The following is an 18,596-nucleotide window of genomic DNA, read 5'->3' on the forward strand; positions in this document are numbered from 1 at the left end:
AGTGCTGGGATTAAAGGCATGTGCCACCAAGCCCGGCACTACAATTTCTTATATATAAAGTATTGTGTGTCTGCTAGAAATAAACCCGTGGCATATCTGTTTATTTTTGGGTTTTGTTTTGTTTGCTTTCTTTCTTCCTGCCTATCTTGGATGTTTTCTCTCCTGTAGTTCATGTACACGGAGACAACTTGTCTGCTCTGTTGAGCTCCTCGGACTTTGGCCTGGTCTATAGCATCCGAGTCTTCCCACGCCCTTCGACCTTCTACCTTTCCGTTGTTCCCAAAGTCTCACCACCACTGACCACATCCATCGATGATCTTTAGATCTTTCTCCTCCCTTCAGAGTCCCGCTCCTGCCTTTGCAGTGATGGGATGGCTTGTATATGCTGGGCCCAGGGAGTGGCACTATTAGGAGGTGTGGCCTTATTATAGTAGGTGTGGCCTTGTTGGAGTGGGTGTGGCCTTGTTGAAGTGGGTGTGTCATTGTGGGAGGGTCCTTAAGACCCTCATCCTAGCAGCATGGAAGTCAGTCTTCCACCAGCAGCCTTCAGATGAAGATGTAGAACTCTCAGCTCCTTCTCTTGCACCATGCCTGCCCGGATGCTCCCATGTTCCCAGAACCTTGATGATAGTGGACTGAACTTCTGAACCTGTAAGCCAGCCCCAATTAAATGTTGTTTTTATTATAAGAGTTACCTTGGTCATGGTGTCTGTTAACAGCAGTAAAACCCTAAGACAGGTGAGTACCAGGCTTGGTTTAATGCTTTGTGGTTGTTTTTTTTTTTTATTTGTTTTTGTTTTTTTATCACTTCAACGCCTGTTGAAGGTTTAAGAAAAAAAGTAACCGGTCCTTTCTTTGAGACGGATAATGACCACTGTGGCAGCTCCTGTCACAACCAGGCATCTCTTTAGCTTCTGTGGCCTTTGATTTTGCCTCCTAAAGAATTAGGTGTGATTTTCTTTTTTCCCCAACCCCCAAGGTCTCTCCATTCCCCCTCTCACTGTCGATCCTTGTGCTTCGGGTATGGTAGACATTCTTGATTGTCAGGGACTGCACATGCTGGCCTTCGGTCGAGTCCCCCAGTCCACTTGACTCCCCTCTGTGTGTCTAGGGCTCATCGGCTTCAGGACTAGATCCCACTGGACCTGTCTTCTCGGTGATTGAGATGGAGTCCTACTCACTTCCTACTTCCCAGGGCCATCGGCTTCTCTTCTACTCTCCCATCTCCTAAGTACATCAGCCCGATGAAGGGCCTCCATAGTTCTCAATCTCAGGAAATGGTATCCATAGGCTTGTCTCACCTTTCTCTGCTCTCTTGGATCGCTTTAGTTGTCCTTCCTCCTGCCTCCCGATTCGCAGCCCACAGAAGTCCTGTTTGACCAGCCAGGCAGCCACATTCTGCCACACCTGGTGTTTGGCTCATTGGTGTCCTCCTTCTAGATAAACCCAGCTGGTCACTCTCCGTGCAGTAGCTCTTTGACTTGTCTTCTTGGACAGTACTTTCTTGGTTTTTTTTTTCCCCCCTCTCCCTTAGTTACTGTTCCTCGCCTGCCTCCTCTGCTCACTGCTTTCCAACTTACTCTAAATTGTCATAATTGCTCACCAGCATTTACAAGCTCTTAGGCTTTCATTGCTGTGAATAGACACTGTGTCCAAGGCAAGTCTTATAAAGGGAAACATTCACTTGGGGCTGGCTTACAGGTTTAGAGGTTCAGTCCATTATCATCCTCGCTGGAAGCATGGTAGCATGCAGGCAGACATAGTACTGGAGGAGCCCAGAGCTCTACATCTTTATCTGCAGGCAGATCAAGGAATGTCTTCTGCAGGCAGCCATGAGGGGAGTCTCATTCCACTGGCCAGACTTGATTGTGTGTGTGTGTGTGTGTGTGTGTGTGTGTGTGTGTGTGTATGACCTCAAAGCCCTACCTTCACAGTGATGCACTTCCTCTAATAAGGCCACACCTTTTGCAATAAGGCCACACCTCCAAACAGCCATTTCCCATGGGCCAATCCTATTTAACACCACACTTGGCTTTCTAATTCTCATTAAATTTCACCTCTGTACCTGAAGCTCTCAAATTTAGATATTCATTGTCTTCTGGCTCAACACCTACCTTCCTGCCCAATAATGGGCAATTAAATGGAATTGATCCAAACTAGAGCCCGTATCTAATCCTCCTTCGCCACCCATCTCCACCCCCCCCCTGGAATCAGTTAGTGATTCCATTTTTCTAGTTGCTTGCACGAAAGCCTGGGTGTTCTTCCGAAGCTGCGTTCACACTGAGTCAGCTTTGAGAAGGTGTTAATATGTCACCTCCTTCCGCACTGCCCCAGGCCTGCATCTGCCCTAGTTGATATTTCTGTTTGCACTTTAGACACTCCCCCCAAACAACAGCCACAGGGACCGGTTCATTCTGGTAGAATTCAGACCTTAGCAGCTGCCTCTACCCTAAACCCACCAACCCACCGTGCTCACTTCAAGTATCACTCAGAGAAAGATCCGGTATATTTGTCCCACGAGTTAGTGCTGTGCGTAGCTTCTGCTCCCTGGTGGCCCAGTTGGACATCCAGTATTACTGAGAGTCTATCCCACTGCAGGCCAGTTGGACATCAAGCATCGCCATGAGTCCGCCCCCTGCTGGCCAGTTGGATATCCAGCATCACTGTGAGTCTGCCCCCTGCTGGCCAGTTGAGCATCCAGCATCACCACCCTTCTCACTCTCTACATTCCAACCAATCACTGCATGGGCAGCTGAGCCACTGGGCCTGAGCTCCCGTGGTTTTTGTGACTGAGTTATCCCTTCTCTGCTCAGGTCTCCACACAAATATGACTTGTGTACAAGGGGCTTCCTCTTCTCTGCTCATCTGTAATAGCCTTTTTCCACCTTAATCCTCCTTCTGGGCCTTACCTAGCATCTCGTACCTATTATAATTGTATATTTTTTTCGATTTTTTTTCCTTGAAAGAGAGCACTACTCCACCCTCCATTGCTTACTGTAGCCTCGGTGACACAGGCAGACAACTCTAGCTCACTGTGAGTCATCTTTCTTCAAAAGATAACAGATTCTGCATCCAGTGGCAGATAGGAAGTCTGTTTCATTTTCTTTCATAAGGGAAGAACGATATTGCTTTTATCCACTTAAAACACTTGATAGTTCTCCAAAATGTAGTTCCAGAAACCAAATGAACATCTGGGGAGGGTGCTCCTATATTATCCCTTGTTATCACACAGCTGGCGACGTGTTGACAGGCAGTTCTGGGTGCCGTTCCGACGTTCCTTGTGCTGTGGAGCGCCTCAGGTACTTTGGTTCATTCTCCAGTCCTCTCCAGCAGTTCCTCAGTTTTGCAGGGAATGGGGGTACACATAGATGTTAGGAGAAAATAAAAGCTTGACTGCAAAGGGCTCTGTGGAAACATGCACGGTATGTGTCAGGGCTTGTTGAGGTTAGCCCACATGGAACAGGCAGTACTAGTTGAGGGTAGTCCACGTGGAACAGGCAGTGCTAGCAGAGGGTAGCCCACATGGAACAGACAGTGCTAGTTGAGGGTAGCCCACATAGAACAGGCAGTGCTAGCAGAGGGTAGCCCACATGGAACAGACAGTGCTAGTTGAGGGTAGCCCACATGGAACAGACAGTGCTAGCAGAGGATAACTTATACAGAATATGAGACATTCATAAACATTAACTGGAAACACTGTGTGTTGAAAGTTATTCTGGTCAGTAAGGATTACACAATTAAAAACCAAGAGAATGGGCTGGAGCAAGGGCTCAGTGGTTCTGAGCACTGGCTACCCTTCCAGAGGACCTGGGTTCCATGCCTAGCACCCACATGGCTGCCCACAACCATTTGTAACTCTAGCTCCTGGAGATCTGATGCCCTCTGAGGGCACCAAACACACATGTGGTACACGGGCATACCTGCAGGCAGAATGCTCATACACGAGAAACTTTACCAGAGGACATTTTCTGGAATGTCCGTCCTTTAATCTTAGAGAACATGTATGTGTCCCTGAGTGTTTGCCGTGTGCACATTTTTTTTAAAATCATAGAGATTCCATGAAAGAATGCCTGTGTGCTTGCTAACTGTGTGCATGTTTTCATTCTAGAGATCTCATTAAAGATTTAGTGGGAGGTCAGTTTATGAAATACCACCTGGCACAGTGAAAAACCGTCCTGTCAGACATGTCTCTTCCCCAGATTTGGTCTGTGTCTGTGAGTACACACGTGTACCTTTAACATGTTCCGGGATGGTTTAAGATTCTACTGTTCAGGAAAATAATAAAACCATGAAAACTCATAAATTAAGGTTACTGGTGCCAGGCAGTGGTGGCACATGCCTTTAATCCCAGCACTCGGGAGTCAGAGGCAGGCGGATTTCTGAGTTTGAGGCCAGCCTGGTCTACAAAGTTGAGTTCCAGAACAGCCAGGGCTACACAGAGAAACCCTGTCTTGAAAAACAAAACAAACAAAAAAGTAAGGTTACTGGCATGGAAAATATAGTTGTTATTTATGAACAGAAATTCATTCTTTTGTCCTGTTCTAGGAATTGAATTTAAGGCCTCACACATATTAGGCAAACCCTTTACCACTGAGCCCAGCCCCAAATGCAATTTTTCTAACCATTCACTACCAAGGTACATATTTCATCTCCAGGATGCCTTAAGAATTCCACAAGAGTGCTTTGTTAATATAAACACAAAACAGGACCACCACAGTGAAGAAGGCTCGATGGCCTCCCTCACCTATAATGTGGGCAGAAACTCCAGACCTTTAAGACCGTAACCAGAAGGAGATGACGTTTGTCAGACAGCTAGACAGGAGTTAATGTGGGAAAGACAGATGCTAACAGTGTACTCCCGCACAGGGAGCTGAGGCTGGCAAGGATGATGCTGAGGTGTTTTAAAGGGAGACTAGGAAGAAGGAACAAACAAAAAAACAAAAACGGCCGGGGTGGGGGGGAGGAAGAGCGAGAGCTCGGTGTGCCAGAAGTAGAAACGTCAAAGGGTCACGGGAGAAGCCTGAACGGGTCTGGGTGCAGCTCGCCTGGTCGTACCAATAGGGACAGCAATGAGTTAGGCAGACTGGGACACAGGGAGAGGTGGGGCTGGAACCGATGTGGAGTTCTTCACGCAGCCCTGAGTTTTCTCAGGCCATCAAAGTCAAAGGTCAACTGTGCGTGTCTCGCTTGGTCATTTTGCCTCTCCACCTGGAGCTCATCCATCCAGTTAGCGTGACTGGCCCGTGGATCCACCCATCTCTGACACCGTTGCTGAGAGTACAGATGTGCACCGCTTGAGAGTTTATGTGGCTGATGGGGATCTGGGCTTGGGTCCCCATGATGGCGAGCCAAGTCATTTACTTGCTGAGCCATCTCGCTGGCCCTGAGATCTCTTTGTAACTGCTTAAGTGCCAGTCCTCAGGGACACCCTCTCTGACTTTCTCAGCATGGCACTTCTCACCCATGCTGTTTCTTTCATAGAAAAGGTTGGATGACCACTAGAAATCGCTGGTGTTTTATATATTTGTATCTGTTTCCCCTCTTGCCTGCACCAGAATATCATGTTGAATCTTTTTTACAGCTAAAGCTTATAGCCTAGCCGAAGACTTAGCACGGTGTAGGGTCCGTGTAAATGTAGGGACAGAGACCCTTCATTGGAATAATTTGTAATACAAAAGCCTTAGAGATTTTATTGCCAAAATATGAAGTGATAAAGCTGCTAAATTGGTTAATAGCTTGTACTGACTATAAATCTGCCATCTGTGATATATAGACTTGGAAACCGGGAAACTCTGAGATAGGGTCTCACTTTGGAGCCCAGGATCACAGTCTTTTGGCTCTGCCTCCGCTTTGCCGAGACCACTGGGGTGTGCCACCATGTGTGTCTTCTATAGCTAAACTTTAAAAAATTTTTATTATGGCAGAATGTATGTGACTTAAATTGGCCATTTTGACAGGTTTTGAGAACTCAGGTCAGTGGTATAAAGGGGAATAAGTTTCGTTGGCTGTCCTGGATGGCCATTCCCACCAACCATCTCCAGAAATTTCTCACCTTCCTGAACTGAAATTCTGTACCTATTTGGCTCTAACCGCTCTTCTCCCCTCCCCACTCGGCTTCCCAAGGCATCGTCCTCCTTCCTAAGGGTTGGACTACAGTATCCGGATGGGTGGACGGAGAGATAGTAAGTGATTGGTAAATTGAAAGGTTGATAGGTAAATAGGTAAATGGCGTTTATCCATTCATGCCTGATACACACTTGAGTTTTTCAGCTCTCTGGGTCTTGAAAATAACACCTCTGTAAACACAGCACAATGGTGCACGCGCGCGCACACACACACACACACACTTATTCCCATGCTTGTTTTATGTTCTTGGGGGTGTGTATTCATGTAGAACTGCTGGATTACCCTGTGATTTTCCTCTTTTGTTTTTTAGTTTTTGGAGGAACCACTGCGCTGTTCTAAGCAGTGGCTGCCTCATGGCTCCGGCTGGCAGTTACCGCAAGGTTCCCGATTCTCCACACCCCAGCTAGCATTCCTTATGTTCTGTACACCAAACCCAGCTTTGGTTTTGGTAGTGGCCAGTTTTCCTAGTAGTAGATGTTAAGTAGAGGGTGCTCTGTGGTCGATTTACACTGGAAATGTTCCCCTCACTTGGTTACATGTCGTTTTTTGTGCCTTTTGAATGTTTCTAGAGAAATGTTGTTCGGGTCATTGACGGTGTTTGTTTGTTTGTTTTTTAAGATCAGGTTGTTTGTCGTTTTTATTTGGTTGAACATTTGAATAGTTGGCCGCATAGATAACTACATGCAAGGATATTTAAAGATGCATTCTCTCTTGTCCTCAGAGGTGCAAAGTACCATTTGCTGGCTCATACCACCCTGACCTTGGAAAATGCTGGAGACTGCTTTAAGACCCATAACCTGTCTGTTCACGGAGATGGTGAGTGCGCTGTGCGTTATTTCTTGTGTATTTTATTAGGTATGTATGTACACGTGGTGACGGTAATTCCTAATTTTAGCATGTTCCCCTGGAGGAGATAATGGCTTGAAAAATATACACATGGAGGAGTCTGTTTTTTTCCCAGTGTGTTTCTCTCTTCCCTACAGGAGAAAAATTAAGGTCCCCCCTCCACTTTCTAAATCTGACTTACAGTAGAAAGAACTGAAGTCTTCCAGGTCCTTATATGAGGCTCAGAGATGATGTTTCTTGTCTCTGCTAACTGGGTGGTCAGATGTATCTGGTTTTAAAGTTAATGATTAAGGTATAATCATCTGTTGGTAGAAAGCAGAGGGTATGAAGAAAGTAGGGTTATGTTCATTTTAATCACTTTCTTTCTGAATAATAATGATAGTTTCTCTCTCTTGTTCCCCCTAAAAGGAATCTATGGGAATGTGTAAGAAACTTAGGTGACAAGGAAGGCTTGTGAGCACTTTGCCAGCTGTACCTGGGATGGAAAGTACAGAGCAGTGTTGGGCTAGGAGCTCAGCTGTAGGGACTGAGTTTTACACACCTGCTGGTTTTCCAGGGGGAAAGTCTATGGAATGTGTGCAGGCTGATGGCCACTGCTTCATGCTTAACGCTCAGAGGTCTCAGTGCTATGGGATGGACGATTTCATGGTGACTTTTTTGTTTATAAGCGTGGTCTTTAATTTCTCAAACCCTATTTTTAATGATGGTTCTTAAACATTTAACCTTCTTTCTAGCCCACCACCCACCAGAGGTAGTGGGAAAGAAACATTATTAGGATATAAGTGGAGAAGTGGAACTGTTTAGAAATGGGTCTTTGGAGCAGTTCAGTTCACAGATCAGCAGTGGTAGCTCGATCCATTCGCAAACATTTTATGGCTCGACCACTAGTCCAGTTCAGTAGTGTCAGGATAGTGGCAGTGCTGGCAGGACTTAGTAGGAACAGCCAGGCCTCAGCCGAATCCGGCGTGCATGCGGCAGTGGGAGAGACTAGAACCAGCAGGGACTCAGGGAGAGGAGAAGTTCTTTGCTGTGCCTCTCTCAACAAAGGAAAGATCATCGAAGGCATCAGAGGGAGAAGAATCGTCATAAAGCTAGCTCTATAAGCAAGCCCCTCTCACGGTCCTTTGAGTCCTATTTATACTCCTGCCAAACATCACGTGCCCTCCCTTGATCTTGCCTCGTTGATGTGTCTTGCCTCGGTACACGAGTCTGTCTTAGCAAAACTCTATGTGAGTCTGTCTCAGCTGGCATCACTCTGCCAATGGGCCTGAGTCCAAGGAAGCGGCAAGAAGCCGCAGCACACCATCAGCAGCTTTTTGGTGTGGTTTCTCTCTGTAGAGACAACAAATGGAGCTCAACTAGACAATGTAAGGCGGACTAATGCACGCGTGTCATCAGTGAAGAATCCTTCAGCACATGTCTTTTCACGTGCTTGCTTCAGCAGACAGAGCTGTGTCCACTTCAGGAAAACATTTCCTTCACGTGTTTGCCCCAGCAAAACACCATCCGACATAACTGACTCTCCAAAGAACCCTTAAGTTTCCACTTCATATAAGAAATTTTACTAAGAACAGGGGGAGGGTGGTGGGTGGGCTGTAAAACCTGTGACCATTTAAAGAGCATCTCTAGCTACTACTCACCAATACCAGGTCCCCTCGGAACTCTGGATGTACATGTCCCAGCTTCCATGACATTCGCTTCCCTGTTGGTCTCTCATGGCTCTGCCATCCGTACAGCCTTCCCCACATGCCATGGTTTGAACTGTGATGGGGATGAGCTGTGTATTAAACTGTCTTTAGTGGCGAGCATTTGTGATTCCTGCTGCACTACTACTCAGTGTTGGTTTTCTTTCTCTCTCTCGCTCTCGCTCTCTCTCTCTCTCTCTCTCTCCCTCTTGCTCTCGCTCTCGCTCTGCTTTCCTATGGCTTGAGTCAGTACCAAAAAGTATCTTCGTAGGTCTATGTGGACCTAGTCCAAATGTGAACTTTATCAATGTGAAACCACACACACACACACACACACACACACACACACACTGCCTTATATCATATGGCCCCTGTGGTATTGTCTGCTCCCAATCTGTTTCTCATCAGGACTTCTTTTCCTCTTGGTTTTAATGCTCATCCCCGAAACAGGCCCAGCAGCCTTACCCACTAGCATGTTAATTATTTGTTAGAAATAATGGTGGATTCGCATAGTCTCTGCAGCAGGAAGTGTGAACAGATCTAGTTTTGTGTTCCAGTTTTTGTGGTTGTTCTGTTTTACTGTGTATGATTTCAGCCTCTGTTATTTAGTGCACATAATTTTTAAATAGTGGTTTTTTATTGTTAGTTTAGTATATATTTTTTTAATTTATATATTACATATTATATGTTACATTTACATATATATTATACACACACATATAATATATATCATAGGCCTGTCTCTTCCAACAAGGGCTGATTACTTTTATCATTTGATTTTCCCTCTGTTTGTAAAATTATGCATAATGTTTTAATATCTTAGAAATTACTCATAAATTGTTTTTTTAAGATTTATTATTATACATAAGTACACTGTAGCTGTCTTCAGACACACCAGATGAGGGCATCAGATCCCATTACAGATGGTTGTGAGCCACCATGTGGTTGCTGGGATTTGAACTCAGGACCTTCAGAAGAAGCAGTCTTACCCACTGAGCCATCTCACCAGCCCCTACTCTTAAATTGTAATCGCCAAAATAAACAATAAGAGATTGTTTTCACTTTTTCTAAGACAGCATGAAAACTTTAGAAGGATAGACTGTGTTTCTCTAATCTGTGCATTCTTGCTATAGAACATAATTCTGTTTGTTTTTGAGTGTCACAGGGTAGGTACATTGAGCTTGACCTAGCTTAACCCCATGCTCTGACTGTTCATAGGGGACGACTTGACTTCTATTATCTTGAACTTGGGATCCCCCCCACACACACACTTTTTTTTTCTCAAAACAATCCTTAGAGTTTCTTTTAGAAAAACTTTGGGCGGGGGGTGTCCTGGGACTTTTGACTTCACTTTTGAAAGGCATTTTTATGGAATATGCTTGGTACTTTCATGTCTGTCCATCTTGTCCCCTTGGTTCAGAAGGAATGATTAAGTACTTTGAGATGTGTTGGGTACAGGGTTGAGAGTGGCCATGAGACATGGACAGAGTGACTGGGGCAGTGAGACTGCCCTGGGGATGTGAGCAGAGAGGGAGCTGGCAGGTGCCAGGCGCATGGACGATACCATACGTGGACTGTGGACATAGGAACCTAAGGCAGGTGGTGTTTTATAAGTGTAGAGATTGATACTCAGGTTAATTGAGTCTCCTAGAGGTCCTCTTTCTTGAGGGAAGCACAGAGAAGCTGTGGTTGTTTTATTCCTCAGTAGTCTGAGACTGTAAGAAAGCCCAGGTAAGAGGTGGCAGGTGGAGGCAGAGTATATGACAACTGCTTTGTGGAGCTCGGGACCCAGTGTCTTTCAAGGATGCTAGGATGGGATGCTGCTACATCTGCCCTCAAGACTATGACAGGAAGGGATTCTATATCTGCATCCTCTTCTCAAGGGTGATGCAGGAAGGGACCTAACATCTCCATTCAGGGATGCTGCAGGAAGGAGGACTTTTCCTTTCCGTACCTGGAATCTGAGCTCAGTTTATGAGACGCACATTACTAGATGTGGGGTGTTAGGTTCAAATACATTATTGATTGCACAAACTTTATGGACTTGCCTACAAATCATTGATGATTCTGCGTCATAGGGAATTACATTCTAAGTTTAAAAAAAAAGCAACTCACAGATATTTACAACATAAGCCATTCATAAATTTGAGATTCCTATATAAAAGGAATTTATGTGTCGCTCAGACGCTAGGCTGTGGAGAGATTCTGTTTTGTTTAGTGCTTGTTGTAGGAAAGATAACTCCCACTTACTGCTTTGTGTCTGTGCCTGGACATCACTGAGTGCTTTGTGTAGATGCATGGATCCTACCAGGTCCCCTTTACTGAGCCCTGAATAAAAACCACATTCCGTTAGTCCCAGAGGAATGCTATTGTGGTAGGCCATAATAGGCTGATGCATGGGGAAGTTGTTAAAGATCTGTAGTTTTAGCTTTGTCTCTTTATTTAGACCAGCTCCCTCCTTGACTGATAACTAAGCTTTGGTTATTTATATACTACTGTATATTTTAGTTTATGCTCAGTATCCTGGTTAGTGTCTGATATCTTGACACACCTAGGAAGAATCCGTTTGAAGAATTTCCTCCATCCAGCTCCATGTGGGCATGTCTGTGGAGCATTTTCTTGCTGGCTAATTGATAGAGGAAGGCCTGGCCCACTGTGGGTGGTCCCATCCCTAGGCAGGTGGGTCTGGGCTGTATAGTGAGCCTAGCTGAGCAGAAGCCAGAGAGCAAGCTGGTAATTAGCATTCCTCCAGGTTCCTGCCTTGAGTTCCCTCCCCTGCCTTCCCTCATTGATGGACTATTATCTGGAAGTATAAGCGGAACGGAACCTCTTCTCCCTGAATCACTTTTGGTCACCATATTCATCACAGCAACAGAAAGCAAACTAGATCACAACGGAACTGTATTTTTACCCAAAACCAGTATTTTTTTTTCAAAGTCTCTAAAGTTTTAAGTAAATAATAATTCCAGCCAACAGCTAGATATCAGGATGCAGTGAACATTCAAAGAAATCTTTTTTACGTGGGACAACCTGAGATGAGGGTGAAGAAGTATTAAAAAAGTATAGCAAAGTAAAAACAAAATTCGAGGCTTTTGGGCCCAGGCTTGGGAGTGTAGCCTTTGTGGCTTAGTGCTCCAGGTACTGGTCATAAAACAGATAGCGACATTCCTCCACCTACCCGCTTCCTGGGTTCAATTCAAAGAATGGCACCCTGACCATTACTGGAACCTGCAATGCAAATGTGCTATCTTTAGGGGCTCTTAGATTGTTAGGGGCTCTTAGAAACTGTCTTGAGAGATAACCTGACACTTGTGACTTTATACTTCCTTGTGACTCTTAACTGGTATTTTTGGTATTTTCCAACAACACCCTCCCCACCTCCATGAATTGTGGTTTCTTCCTTTAAATACCCCCTTACTCAGCTACTCGGGGCACCATGGTCCTCTACCCCTGCGTGGTGTATGACCATGGGCCCGAGAACGCTCTCGAATAAAAATCCTCTTGCAAGTTGAAGCAAGACCGTTTCTTGTGGGTGATTTTGGGGTGTCGCCTCTCCTGAGTCAGAACGTGAGGGAGTCCTCACGTTGTGGGTCTTTCAAGGGCACATACTGGATATTTGTGTACATCCTGTACACAGGTTACATTTTCTGGCGCTTTTCTTCTACATGGGTAGGAGGGATTTATTCCTACTGCTGTGCTGCCTTAGAGAGATGCCAACATGTTGGGTGGTTCATTTGTTTGTTTGTTTGTTGTGTCCCCCCCACCCCCTGTCTTGCTCCAGCCCTGCTCACTCTGGGCCCTGCTTTGGTTTGATTTGGTCGAGAGAACTTTTCTTTTCTTTTTTTTGGTTTTCGAGACAGGGTTTCTCTGTATAGCCCTGGCTGTCCTGGAACTCACTTTGTAGATCAGGCTGGCCTCGAACTCAGAAATCCGCCTGCCTCTGCCTCCCGAGTGCTGGGATTAAAGGCGTACGCCACCACGCCCGGCGAGAGGACTTTTCAAAATAATGTCCAACTTAAAACAGAAAACTTACAAGTTTATTGCCAAGGTCTTCCCTCCCCCACACATGATACCAAGCTGCTTTCAGCATGTCTCACAGACCCCAGGAACCTTAGCATCTGCTAAGTACCGTTGACCACCACCGCCTGCCTCTGCAAGCAAGGCTCTTTCTAATGTAGACCCCTTGCTTCCTGCCCTGCTCCACTGAAAGGACGTAGCACCCCTGCATCAATTCCCAAGTCTCCTCTTGACTCTCACAAACTTAGCATCTGTCTTAGTCAGGGTTTCTATTCCCACACAAAACATCAGGACCAAGAAGCAAGTTGGGGAGGAAAGGGTTTATTTGGCTTACACTTTCCACGTGGCTGTTCATCACCAAAGGAAGTCAGGACAGGAACTCAAGCAGGTCAGGAAGCAGGAGCTGATGCAGAGGCCATGGAGGGATGTTCTTTACTGGCTTGTTTCCCCTGGTTTGCTCAGCTTGCTCTCTTATAGAACCCAAGACTACCAGCCCAGGGATGGCACCACCCACAAGGGCCCTCCCACCTTGATCACTAATTGAGAAAATGCCTTACAGCTGGATCTCATGGAGGCATTTCCTCAAGGGAGGCTCTTTTCTCTGTGATAACTCCAGCCTGTGTCAAGTTGACACACAAAACCAGCCAGTACAGCATCTTTAGAGAGACGTGCTGGTTATTTGGGAGAAAGCCCTCCCTTGTGCTTGCCGGATGCTGCCTTGTTGTGTGACCTGAGTATATCTCCAGGGCCATGCTCTCTGCCTATTGGTGGCCGTTGCTGAGTTTCTGACTGTTAAGGTTGTCTTCTGACTCCCTGGCTATGCATATGCATTCTGTGGTTGGAGCCAGTGAGTCTAAGTCGCGTAAGCAAGCGTTCCCTATTGGCCTTACCATAGGAGGCCTGTGTCTCTCCTGTTGGTCAGAGGAGCGCCACAACGTGCCAGTGTCCTTGTTCACTCTAAAGTTGTGTATGTTGTAGAGGTGGTAGCAGGGAGACATTCAAGAGGCGTGAGCCCTTCCACGGCTCCTCTTGGAGTACTGCCTTGCCTCCCTGGAATACCAAGATATTCCAGCCCATTGTGCTCCATCCCTGATTGGGGGCGGGGGAAGGGTGAACCCTGGGTTCTACTGCTCCTTTTGCTTAGTGCACTGGTGAATCACCACATCATGGTGTCTTCTCATTGTTCACAGGGGGCTGGGGCCGCCCAACCAACATGGTCACTCTTTTTTTTTTTTTTTTTTTCCTGCTTGGTTGGGACTCCTCACACTAGGCTACCCGTCACTCCAGGCCTGTACACCCTGCTCAGTCTAGTCTTTCTAGGCTGTACAGCTGCTGTGTAAGCTCTGCCTTGGTGTGAACACCCCTTGGCCGGCTCACTAAAGCTCTGATGCCTTACACTGATGGCTTCCTCTCTCTCCGACTCTCCCCATTCTCCCTCCTCCTCTCCTGCCTCTTCCCCTCTCCCTCCTCCTGTCCTGCCTCTTTCTCCTCTCCCTCCTCCTCTGTGCACTCTTCCTCCTCCTCTCCTTCCTCCTTTCCCTACTCTCCCTCTTCCTCCTCGTCCCTTCCTCTTCTTCCCACTCTCCCTCCTCCTCTCTCACCTCTCCCCACTCTCTCTCCTCCCTCCCCTCCTCCTGTTCCTTGCTTGATGTCATCACCCAGAAAGCCCTCACAGTTCCTCCCCTCCCCTCTCAGGGCTCACCCTCAAGGCTGCCCCTCGTGGCTCATGAGTACTTGTTCAACTGGAGGAGGGGAAGGAGTAGGGCGAAGGTGTTTAAGTATCTCAACATGGGTAAAATAATGTTCCACTTAGAGGCTCACCTTACTAATTATTCTAATGAAAACTGGAGCAAGAGGGGAAATCTGGTCACCACCAATCAGTGCAGTAGACTACTTTGTGTGAAACTCTGAACAGCCCCCTTGAATAATTGCTTCTGAAGTCAAGAGACTAGAGGCCGCTGCTCTTTCAGTTGACCACGGTGTTGTTCCGGACCGGTCCTGACCTCTTTCACATACTTGGGTACGCCATTAGCATTCAGGTAGGTGAACCTATATGTCAGATGAATGTTAAAATATGTTAACAATAAAGCAAACAAAATTAAAGAAAAGGAAAAATTCTGGACTGTGTAACAACCTTAAATGTAAATTCATAACTTGCCTCTTTCCTCCCTTTCTTCTTTACACAGAGGAGTGTTCCTTTTGGCTTCCCTTGTATGGCAACGTGTGCTGCCGGCTGGTGGCCCAGCCAGCTTGCATGGCTGCAGATGCATTTGCAGGATTCCTTAATGAACAGGTAGAACACGTCTCATGTCCCTCGGCTGTGGGGTACCAGTCGGACTCTATGCAGGCGTTTGCTCGAGGGGCCTTTCTGAAAGTGTTAGTTTTTTTTCAATATTGTCAGATGTGAGCCGTGAAAGGATGGAGGCTGGATAACTGTGGGGCAGTCTCTCCAGTTCTCTCTGGCTCCCCATCCCACAAACACAGGCACAGGATGGTGGCAGTGATTCTCTTATGGAAGCTGACCCTGGCTATGCAGCACCTTTCACATACTCTTCTGGCAGACAGCATTTGGCACAGTTTGAGCCTCTGGGCTTCCAAAGCTGCCTCTGGGCCACCTCCTCCTGATTTATTCATGGCCATAGTTATTTCTATTCAGTAAATAATTAATTGTGGGCTTCAATGAATCAATAGCGCTTTTTTTTTTTTTTTTTTTTTTTTTTTGCTAAAAGATTCCATTAGAAGGAAAGAAAAATCTGCATTCTTACCAGGTAGTCAACATCTTCTAGTATTCTGGGGGGGGAAAAAAAAAGAAGGGAAATTATTTTCAGTGTGGAGAGAGTTATTTTTATAATTTCTCTGAGTCTTTTGATGAATTGCCGCAGAATTCTAAGCACTAGATTCTAATAGACTAGCTTTCCCAAATCTGTGTTGATTTATGATTTTCTGTGTGTAAAATTGTATGGTAATAATTACCTTCATTTTGCTTAATGCTTCTGAGAACTCCAGGCGTCTCCTCCGCTCTTGGGTTTGAGGTGCTCAGACTTAACTGTACAGCCGATGCATAGCTAATTCCATGCCGTTTTTAAAGTTCTAAAACCTTCACTGATTATGTAAATACTGAGTTGGGGTTAAAGTTTAGGGGGTTGTGATGGAAATTGATTGATAGTTGTTTGGCCTTTTTTTTTTTTTTTTTTCTTCCAGCAAACAGGAAAAGGTCTGGTTGGCTGGAGAAGGCTGTACTGTGCTCTGAGAGGGGGTAAACTCCGCTGTTTTTATGGCCCCGAAGAAATCGAAGCTAAAGTGGAACCAGCTCTGGTGGTTCCTGTTGACAAGGTGAGCAGCTCGCAGTTCCAGGGCGAGCACTGAGCCGTAGCCCCAGCCCTTTGAGATGCTGTATTCGTGAGGATATCGTGGCTCCTGAAGTTTATGGTCGCGTTTATTCTTGACATCCTTGACGTCATGAAGAAAAGGAGCCACGGGCTGTGGAGACGGGTTATTAACGGAATGTTATCTTTCTTTGCACGGAGAGGCTACTGATGGGACCAGTCACTCTCTAGTCCCTAAGAACACATCATAATGGAAGTGGATGCTAACAGACAGGTCTTAAAGCCCAGAGTATGTATGACCCCACCTTGATGAGATATCTGTGGGAGCTGGAGACTTGGCGCATTGCTTAAGATGGTTTCCTGCCCTTGCAGGGGACCTGAATTCAGTCCCCAGTGCCCACATCATGCCACTAAAGTGATTTAACTCCCACTCTAGGGGATCCCATACCCTCTTCTGGCTTCTGAGAGCACATGCGTACACATAACATACACACTCACAGAGACAAATGAATAAAAGGCTTTTTTAAAATTTAAAAAGTTTTTTTTTTTTTAACTTATATCATTTCATGAGTTTAAGGGATGCTATAAACATAAATCGTCAGCCCAGGCTATGGCGATGTTCTTCCTTGTTAATACTCAAACGAGTTCATTAAAAGACCTTCTCGTTTCTTGTGGAATGAAGGGGCAGTTGGCCATACCTCTGCCAGCAAAGGAAAGCCTTAGAACATGTGAGGATGCAGATTGCACTTAGACCATCCCACCCGAGTGTCTGCCAAGGTTCTTTATCCGGGTTTGACACAAGAAAGCAACATCGCTGTCTAGTTACAAGCTTTTCACGTAAAATTCTGTAGGGAAGTAAGTGTGTCAGCATAGGACTGAGTTTCTTTCACGACAATCTTGACTTCGCCTCTTTTGTTACGGCCCTCCGCTGACAGAACCCTTCCCTAGAATACTTTCAATAATGTCTCTGGAGCCAAAGCCTATTTGTTTTTTTTTTGTTTTGTTTTGTTTTTTTTAACTCTTTCCAGTAAAGAGGCCTATCTGGACCGGGTGATTGGATAGGAACCGTAGCATCTTTTAGCTGTGTGCTTTCTACCTTCTACTCTAAAGAGTGACGTAAAGTCACGTGTGATTTTACGTAAAAGTCGTACTCCAGAATACATTGGGAACCATGGGTTTTTTTCTGATCTGTCTGGACTTGAATTTAGTTCTTTAGTTCTTTTCCAGCAATATATTTTTATCTATCTAGTTTTTAGAAAAAAAAATTTTTTTTTTGCTCTTTACCCAAAGGAAGTTGTGTAGTAAGACTTTTTAATCTCATAAAGTCCACTTAACTTCATGTTTTTATTTGCAAGTTCTTCATGATAAAGCTTTAATTAAAAAAAATTTAAAGAGTTATTCTTTAAACACATAAATAAATAATGCCTCCATATTAAAATATAATGAACTTATCTTGGTTTAGAAAAATGGGTTTATGGAGTATGTAATTTTATTAGTGAACAATCTCATCGTTTGCCAGCTTTGTATTTTGTTTTGTTCACGCACTCTCTTTAGTCTCTTACTACTTTGAAGAATTCAAACGTAAAACAAGGTTGCAATAGAAAGCCAGCCAGCCATGCTCTTGAACAGACAGGACTTCCCCGAGTCTGCCCTTCCAGCCTTCTACTGTTGTTAATGGCCTTCTCTCTCCTGGTTATTTCTCTTTCTGGGTCACTTGAAAATCAGTTGCAAACAGCACCTTGCTACTACCAGGAAGGATGCTTTGTATATAACTGTAACATTATCACCTACAGGAAGTCTGTTGCTGAAGCAGTGTGACTGCAGAGAGAGGGATTGCCCCTGCGTCCCTAACACAGCCAACGTTCATTGATTGATTGCTTTGCTCCAAGACCCCTAGGCACCCAAGTCCTTTGCTCCCATTACCGAATCGTGGCCCAGCCTGCCTTTGTTTTCCTTTGGTGACCCTGACATGCTTTTTTAAGTTCAGGTCGTGTCTGAGGGGGAAGTGTAGATGCCTGGATGTTCTCAGGGAAATTGTGTAGGTCTGGCCTGGAGAGCTGGAGGAAACACCCATGAATGACATTTGACCTCTACCCGCTTGAAAGTGCTTTATTAGCCAAAGTGGTAGGAAGGAAGGTTGAGTCTTTGAGATCCGCAATCTTGTTGCGATTTAAATACTAGACATTGGCCACTTGAGTATGTTCACACTGGGACTTGGTTCTCTAGAGGTGCTCTCCTTTGGAGCCCTCCCCTCCCTCTGCTGAGCCCTCCCCTCCCTCTCTGCTGAGCCTCCCCTTCCTCTTCTGAGCCCTCCCCTCTCTCTGCTGAGCCCTCCCCCCTCTGCTGAGCCCTCCCCTCCCTTTCTGCTGAGCCCTCCCCTCTCTCTGCTGAGCCCCCGCCCTCTGCTGAGCCCTCCCCTCTCTCTGCTGAGCCCCCGCCCTCTGCTGAGCCCTCCCCTCCCTCTCTGCTGAGCCCTCCCCCTAGCCCTCCCATGGGCCTAACAACTTTCTGCTCACAGTAACCTCCATCAATCTAGGTATTCAAATCTGCCACACCGTCCCAGGAGTATTGTCACTCCCTAAACACGATGGTTATG

The 18,596-nt window shown here is 45.8% G+C and overlaps 1 protein-coding gene and 1 long non-coding RNA gene across 2 annotated transcripts in view; one reads left to right on the forward strand and one right to left on the reverse strand.

Moving 5' to 3' along the window:
- The window catches only part of Rtkn2 (rhotekin 2), a 70,380-nt gene that overhangs the window by 32,434 nt on the left and 19,350 nt on the right, over positions 1-18,596 (forward strand). The window contains exons 7-9 of the mRNA XM_021174955.3: positions 6,848-6,942; positions 14,861-14,967; positions 15,876-16,007. Of these exons, the coding sequence (XP_021030614.1) occupies positions 6,848-6,942; positions 14,861-14,967; positions 15,876-16,007 (334 nt within the window). The remainder of the gene's footprint in view (positions 1-6,847; positions 6,943-14,860; positions 14,968-15,875; positions 16,008-18,596) is intronic.
- On the reverse strand, positions 14,846-15,766 carry LOC110303750 (uncharacterized). Its single transcript, XR_002378954.3, has 3 exons — positions 15,648-15,766; positions 15,440-15,464; positions 14,846-15,042 (listed from the first exon to the last, which is right to left on the reverse strand). It is a non-coding gene; the product is annotated as an uncharacterized LOC110303750 (long non-coding RNA).

The sequence above is a fragment of the Mus caroli genome, unplaced genomic scaffold (assembly GCF_978045245.1).
Source record: "Mus caroli unplaced genomic scaffold, Mus_caroli_1 scaffold_9, whole genome shotgun sequence".
Classification (NCBI taxonomy): Eukaryota; Metazoa; Chordata; class Mammalia; order Rodentia; family Muridae; genus Mus; species Mus caroli.